The sequence below is a fragment of the Nanorana parkeri genome, unplaced genomic scaffold (genome assembly GCF_000935625.1).
Source record: "Nanorana parkeri isolate BGI_ZX_2015 unplaced genomic scaffold, ASM93562v1 scaffold1116, whole genome shotgun sequence".
In the NCBI taxonomy this organism is placed as follows: domain Eukaryota; kingdom Metazoa; phylum Chordata; class Amphibia; order Anura; family Dicroglossidae; genus Nanorana; species Nanorana parkeri.
The window spans coordinates 24,731-31,928 of NW_017307384.1; the positions used below are offsets into that span (position 1 = coordinate 24,731).

Here is a 7,198-nt window from a genome sequence, read left to right on the forward strand (position 1 = left end):
CAATGAGACGCATCATAATAGGGATTGCCCTGCCCCTGTGCACAAAGCCAGATCCATAAAGACAGGTTTTGACAAGTTTGAAGTAGAGAAACTCAAGTGGCCTACACAATGCCCGGGCCTCAACACTACTGAACACTTTTTGGATAAATTGGACCGCTGGTTGCTTAGGAATTCCATCAGTAATTTGTCAGCCTTTGTGTAAAAGCATACTTTTACTGGTCATAACGTAACCATTTAAACTGTTCTGTCTTTATTACATTGCCAGTCGCACATGCAGTCCGCTTCTCCAGATATACGGAAGCAAAAGGCAGTACCCAAAATGGACGTCAGATGGATGTCAGAGAGCGGGATAGTGGATGTCTTTCTTTTACTGGGACCTATGCCTCAAAATGTTTTCAACCAGTATGCACAGCTGACAGGTGATTATTCATGGATTACATTTTTATTCAATCACCCACTCTGTCCCGTTTGGTTTCAATAGAGCTCTGTAATAACAGGTACCCAGATGCTTCCTCCCCTCTTCTCACTGGGTTATCATCAGTGTCGCTGGAATTATGAAGATGAGGCAGATGTGGAAGCTGTGGACTCAGGGTTTGATGAACACAGTATTCCCTATGATGTCATCTGGTTGGATATCGAGCACACCGATGGAAAGAGGTATTTTACATGGGACCCTGACAGATTTCCTGACCCTGTAAAGATGCAAGAGAAACTGCGGGAGAAAAGGCGCAAGGTAAAGATATATCTGTACATTCAGTATATGGCTAGGGAATGAAGACGGGATTTTGAGGATGCAACTCTTATAGGTCTTCCTGTCAGATATATCCTATGTAGCATCAGAGAAGCAGTGTACCTGAAAGCATTATACAATGAAATAGATTTATTTATAGCAGTAGAAGCTGGTGATTGAACTAGTTACCTTGTTGTTTCTATAGCTACTCTCTGCTGACTTTACATTTCTATAATGTCCTTTATTTTCAATAAAGTGAAATTAAAGTGACATTAAACCCTCAGATTTTTTAACATAAACCAATACTGTAATGTGTGCCTTACTGTAATCCATGGTAGTTTCCCTTCTCTTTTTGCTCTTCCTTTTAAATCCTCATCTCTTCTCATGCTGGGGAAGAACTTCCCTTTGCAGCTGAGTGCCTCTTCCTGTAGTGCTGGCTCAGGTTGTGAACCTGCACACAGACACCATGTATCCATTTCAGAGACAAGGCAGTCTGCTGCAAAGGGAAGTTCTGCCCAGCATGAGAAGAGATACGGATTTAAAAGGAAGAGCAGCAAAGAGAAGGGAAACAACCATCTCAGTGTTTAATGTCACTTTACGGAAATAATTTCCAAATGACTGAGTTGTCTATTTTCAGTGCATATTACAGAGGATCTGTAATGGCTAGGCTTATACAGATAGGATTTCATCCCCTAATGTATGTGTTCCTTTACATGTTCATACCATACAGCTTCATGTACTTGTATTAGTGCTATCTGCATTACCCAACCTTGTTGTATTTATGACGTTGTATAGCCCCTTGGGAGATGATTAAGTACTGTATGCTTTTTTTTATATTATTATTATTATTATTATTATTATTATAATACAGGATTTATATAGCGCCAACAGTTTGCACAGGTCTTTACAATATAAGGAAGACATGACAGTTACAATACAAATCAAGACAAGATGGTAAGGAGGGCCCTGCCCATGAGAGCTTACAATCTAAGAGGGAGGGGCAAGTGATACAAGAGGTGGTAGCTGTGTGGGAATGAATTGTTTGAGAAAATGATAGTTCAGTGGTTATATTGATGTGGGATAGGCTTCCCTGAAAAAATGAGTCTTCTGACTGCGTTTAGGAGATCCCTGAGTAGGAGATAGGGGGACAGGTTGGGGTAAGGAATTCCAAAGGATTGGATAGACTGTAGAAAAGTCCTGGAGGTGAGCGGGGAGGCATGAACGAGGGAGCTAAAGAGCAGGAAATCTTGGGAGGAGCGGAGAGGATGCTTAGGGTGATACTTTGAGACAAGGTCAGTGATATAGCCGGGGGCAGAGTTGTGGATGGCTTTGTTAGTCGTTGTTAATATTTAGAATTTTATCCTTTGGGCGATTGGAAGCCAGTGGAGGGATCGGCAGAGGGGGGTTGCAGACACTGAGCGGTTGGTCAGGTGGATGAGTCTAGCAGCAGCATTCATGATAGACTGAAGTGGGGGGAACTGTGTGGAGGTAGGCCAATGAGGAGGGAGTTGCAGTTGTCACTTTTCATTTTATTTGCACTAACAGTTTGTTTTTCCAGGACAAGCTTTTGGAGGTCTACCCCCTTCTTGGTCCAAGCAGTACTGATACCTAAGGGTCTTTTTGGACTATGAAGAAGAAGGGGGTAGACCTTCAAAAACTTGTCCTAAAAAATAAACTCTTAATGCAAATATATCACATACAGTACTCAACTGTGTTATTACAAGTGCACTGGTACAGCTATACTCACCTTACATGTTAGGGATAACAGACTGAAATCTAAAGGCAGCCGGCTTTTAGCATTGGAATGAAATGACCAAATCATATTATGTATGTTATCCTATTAACAAACCTTTACATTCAAGAAAAAACCCATCATGGTTTACCCATACTGTACTTTAAGAAACATTATAAGAAACATTATATCTAATCTCAGTCCCTGACAGAATGTCTCTCTTATTCTCAGCTGGTTGTGATCTCTGACCCCCACATTAAAGTTGATCCAAACTACACCCTGTATGCAGAGGCCAAAGAAAAAGGATACTTTGTGAAAGACCGAGAAATTGGGAATTTTGAGGGCACCTGCTGGCCAGGTTAGAAATGTGCACTTTGTGAAAAAATATGTATGCAAAAATGTAGACTTACAGGGTTATTCACAAAAGGGTGAAGAGTTTGGAGAAGGCAGGAGAGGTGAACAATCTCTACACGCCCTGATGTGTAGGGCTGCAACCAACTAATCGATAATGAGAATAGTTGTCAACTATTCCCATTATCGATTAGTTGGTTGGATCCCCTAGCTCTTTCCTCCATGTGTCTTCCTGATGTGAGATGAGCTTGACCCAAGTTTAATACCAACTGGTCGGAGAGCAGAGTGTAAGTCCGAGTGGCCGTTAAACAGGTAGGTTGTGGAGTAGCTGTAAAACAATACTGAAAATGACTTTAGGAGTTACATGTACAAGGTAAAAGCTTATATAAGAGTTTGGTGATTGGGTTCACATTTTTGTCAGCTTTGCAGAAAAAAACTTGACCTATGACGTTGTTTAAGAATGTCAGGAAATTCCATTTCTAAACACAACTGTTTATATGTCACAAACACCATGTAGTTTCAGGAATTTCCCACTAACGTGTTTTGTCTGTTCTAAGGTTTGTCCAGCTACATAGACTTCACAAATCCTGCAGCACGTGAGTGGTACTCGTCTCAGTTTTCACTTGATAAATACAAAGTAAGTGAATGTAGCCTCATATATTAGGAACAATATTTCCGTTTATACAGTCTCCGTGACCAAGCTGCAATCAATGGCTACAGAGTAAAGTTACAGGAGGACTTCTCCTAATTCTACTAAGCAATCATTTTTACATCCAACAACTCTACATAGTGCACGTATGATGAACTCGGCCTTAACCCCTTCATGACAGAGCTTGTTGTTAGTTTTTGTTTGTTAATGACTGAAGCACTATCTACATTATTGCTGTGTGATTCTTCCACGGCAGAAATATACTTCATTACTAAATGCACCCACACATATTATAAATTGTTTTTTAGAGGACAGATAGGGCTATGTATTTATATCACATATGCCTCATGCTTCACTTAGGATGAATAACATATAAAATACTAAGGAACAAACGTAAAGAAAACACTTTTCCCCAGTTTTTTTTATTATTAGTATTTGTTTTAGAAAAATAGCACAGCTAAAAAAAATGCATTAAAATAAATCCAATTATTTGTCCTTTATTTGGAAACACCTTACATCCCTAGGATTACAGACCATTTTCTGTACTTCTCAGCCTAAAACTAAAAGCTTTCAAACATTTTAATTTTTCTAAAAGCTAATAGTGGTCACCTGGCATACAATGTCACTGTCACTAAGTGTCACACTTATTGAGAGCAACATATTTTGAACATTGCTGTCATGAGGGGGCTAAATAAGAAAAATTAACCCCTCAGAGAGAAAAATAAAATCTGCAGCTTAGCTGCAGATTTTCTTTGTAAGGGGTTAATTTTTATAATTTTAATTATATCAAGCAGTCAGTGTGAAATGTATCTCACTATGACTGCTTGCTAATTTAATTAATTAATTTTCGGTTATTATTAGATTGCTCCAAACTTAGGAACAGCCAATAATAACCTTAGTGACACTGACCCTGGCAGCCTGCAACATTGTTTCAGAGTAGAAATATGTAGCTTTCTATTCGGAAACCTTTAGAAAAAAGCCGGTACACATCGGGATCCCAATCTGTACCAGCTGTCAAACAGTGACAGCAAGTGCAGTAAATACCGCACTGCTATCACTGTCAGACACCCGATCCCTCAAAGGGATCGGGTGTCTGGAAAAAGATTAACTCTTTCATTAATGGATTGCTCAATACTGAGGCATCCATTAATGAACAGTAAACGCTGACACTCTCAGCATTACATAGCCCCAAATAGCTGATCACGTACGGTGTATGTGATCAGTCATTTGGGCACTTAGTGGCGGGGATGTACGTCTCCTGTCACGAAGGGGTTAAAAAAACATCCACAGTGCCAGCTTATCTTTGCTTAAAGGATAGGGGTAGTTTAAAACTAAGCGAACTCATTCTTTTTGCCCTGACCTAAACAATCCAATTCTCCCCCTCTGCAGATCTGTACTTACCGAGATTCGATGGGCACAGTTCTACTATTGTTTACATCCAGAGCTGCAATGCTCCCTCTGCTGGCCACACTTGCACCTTACAGCCCCATAGACCTCCATGAGCCCGTCTTCCACCCAGGAGATGGACGCAGCAAGGAGAAGGAGACTTGCATTGCTACAAATAAACATACAGTGGAGCAGCAGCCCTCAGATCTTGGTTAATACAGATCAGTGGCGGATGTAAGGAACAAAGGTCCCTGGTGCAAGATTTTTTTTGCCCCTCCCCCCATCCCCCACATCTCAAAACAGGGGTGTGTAGACTTTTTATATCCACTGTATTATAACCTATGATAACATTCCTTTTACTGGTCTTTTCTTCAGACCCAGAACACTTGTCCCATCAACTCCATTTTTTTCCTAGCTAGTGAAATAGCTGTCATTCTGACTGATAAAATACTTTGTTTCGTTGTTATCTTTAGGCCATGGCCTTATTTATGCTTTGTTTTAAACTTGAAGTAAAGTTTTTTTAAAAAGTACTATAGCCCCTTGCAGCCACCCCAATATTTGCTTTTATTAACCTACGTTGAGCAATGACTTTTTTCTTTTCTCCAAATCTAAGAAATGAATGCTGTTATATCTATGAAGCACTATGTCTTACAGAGCTCTACTGATGTCTTGTATGTGTGGAATGACATGAATGAGCCCTCTGTGTTTGATGCTCCAGAGATGACCATGCCAAAAGATGCTGTACACCACCAGGGATGGGAACACAGGGATCTTCATAATCTCTACGGCTTTTACCAGGTAAGCAAGGCAGCATCAGCTAGGGGACTGATATACATTAGGCTAGCAAAGCATTAAACTATCTTAAAGACACATGGGTTATATTATGAGATTCAGAACAAAGAAAAGTGGTGCTCCTGCTGCTTACCAATCAGATTACATACCATTCCTTTTCCTGCAGGTTTCAGGACGAAAGCTAAGAACTAATTGGTTCATTATCACCAATAGTCCTGAGGACTTTTTGTCCGTTGTGTTTTCATTGCAATGCATCTCTCAATAGCTTCCTGTAATTCATAAAGAGTGGTGCAGACACTCTTAGAACAGTGTCTGTGCCACCCTACAACAAATGTCGGTGAATACAAAAAATCATGTGTATGTCAGAAACATGTACATGAATTTGTTGCAAAGCCTGCCTTTTGCATTGGTCTGAAGGCTGAGGTGCAGCTGAGCTGAGGGGGGGGGGGGGGGGTTGAGGGCAAGCTCTTCACTCCCGGCTAACTTACTCCAACACAACTTATTGGCCTGTTTCCTTATCTCTGAAACAGCAGTATTTATGAATTTGTTGCAGCCATTGTGACAGTAAAAGTGTCACTATTAGGAACTACCTGAATTTGTTGCTTATGTCTGTAATGGCATTAGAGCAGTCACACTGCTTTTCTGAATTTGGAGGAGGACATTCTTAGACACTATTATTGCCAGAAAGATGTCACAAATGCTATACTAAATCTCCCCCAATAAGCGTTGGTTCAGTTGGTCAGGATAAATTGCTCCATTATATTCATTTATCTACAGTAAACATGACCTAAAGTTGTAATTAACCAACATATATTACCTACTTTCTGTATAAAAAGTTACATTTCCTAGATCCAAGCAAGTAACATCATTAATTGGACTATTAACTGACCAGAAAACACTAGAGTTGTGCTAAAGTCCAAAAGTATTCCTTTACCTAGTACTGAATAGTCTGCAGCAGTACAATAAAGATACCTAGCTTTGCCTGCACACACATTAGTTGTCTTTTTTTAGCCCCTCTTCTAGCTTTTCCTGTTAAAGTCATCAGATGGCCCACCTTCTCCCGCACCTTCCTGTGGGCCAATGAGACCACCTGTCATATTGTTGGGCTGGTAGAGCAGCTTAGGAGGGGGTGGCGAATCTGATTCCATTACTGCAATGAGGAGGATTATGGGTTAGAGCTAAGAAGCATGCAGACAGTATTGCTTGCTACCTCTGCTACATATAATGCAGCATCACTGGCTCAAGGCCATTCAGAACAACCAGCAGCCTAGGAATTTACCAAACTCTGCAGTTTACCAAGTCAATGGCACCGCAGCCATTCCACCAAGATTTTTGCAGATCGCATTGGACCGGAACTCAGGCACCTATGTGCCCCGCATTCGGGTGCGGACTATCACAATGCGGGTGGGGGGCGTGGCTCCGGTGCCAAGATTAGCTGGCGTTAGGCTCTCATTTGTTTCTCTCCTGATTAAGGTCCATTGAAAACCACCTGTATATCTGTGTCTACCCTGACTTTAATGCAAAACAAACAGCTTTGTCACCCTGTTAAAGCACATTA

At 40.8% G+C, this 7,198-nt stretch overlaps 1 protein-coding gene across 1 annotated transcript in view; it reads left to right on the forward strand.

Annotated features, from left to right (window-relative positions):
- The window catches only part of GANC (glucosidase alpha, neutral C), a 47,482-nt gene that overhangs the window by 21,632 nt on the left and 18,652 nt on the right, over positions 1-7,198 (forward strand). Inside the window, exons 5-9 of the mRNA XM_018567925.1 lie at positions 302-419; positions 498-733; positions 2,694-2,820; positions 3,371-3,450; positions 5,503-5,646. Of these exons, the coding sequence (XP_018423427.1) occupies positions 302-419; positions 498-733; positions 2,694-2,820; positions 3,371-3,450; positions 5,503-5,646 (705 nt within the window). The remainder of the gene's footprint in view (positions 1-301; positions 420-497; positions 734-2,693; positions 2,821-3,370; positions 3,451-5,502; positions 5,647-7,198) is intronic.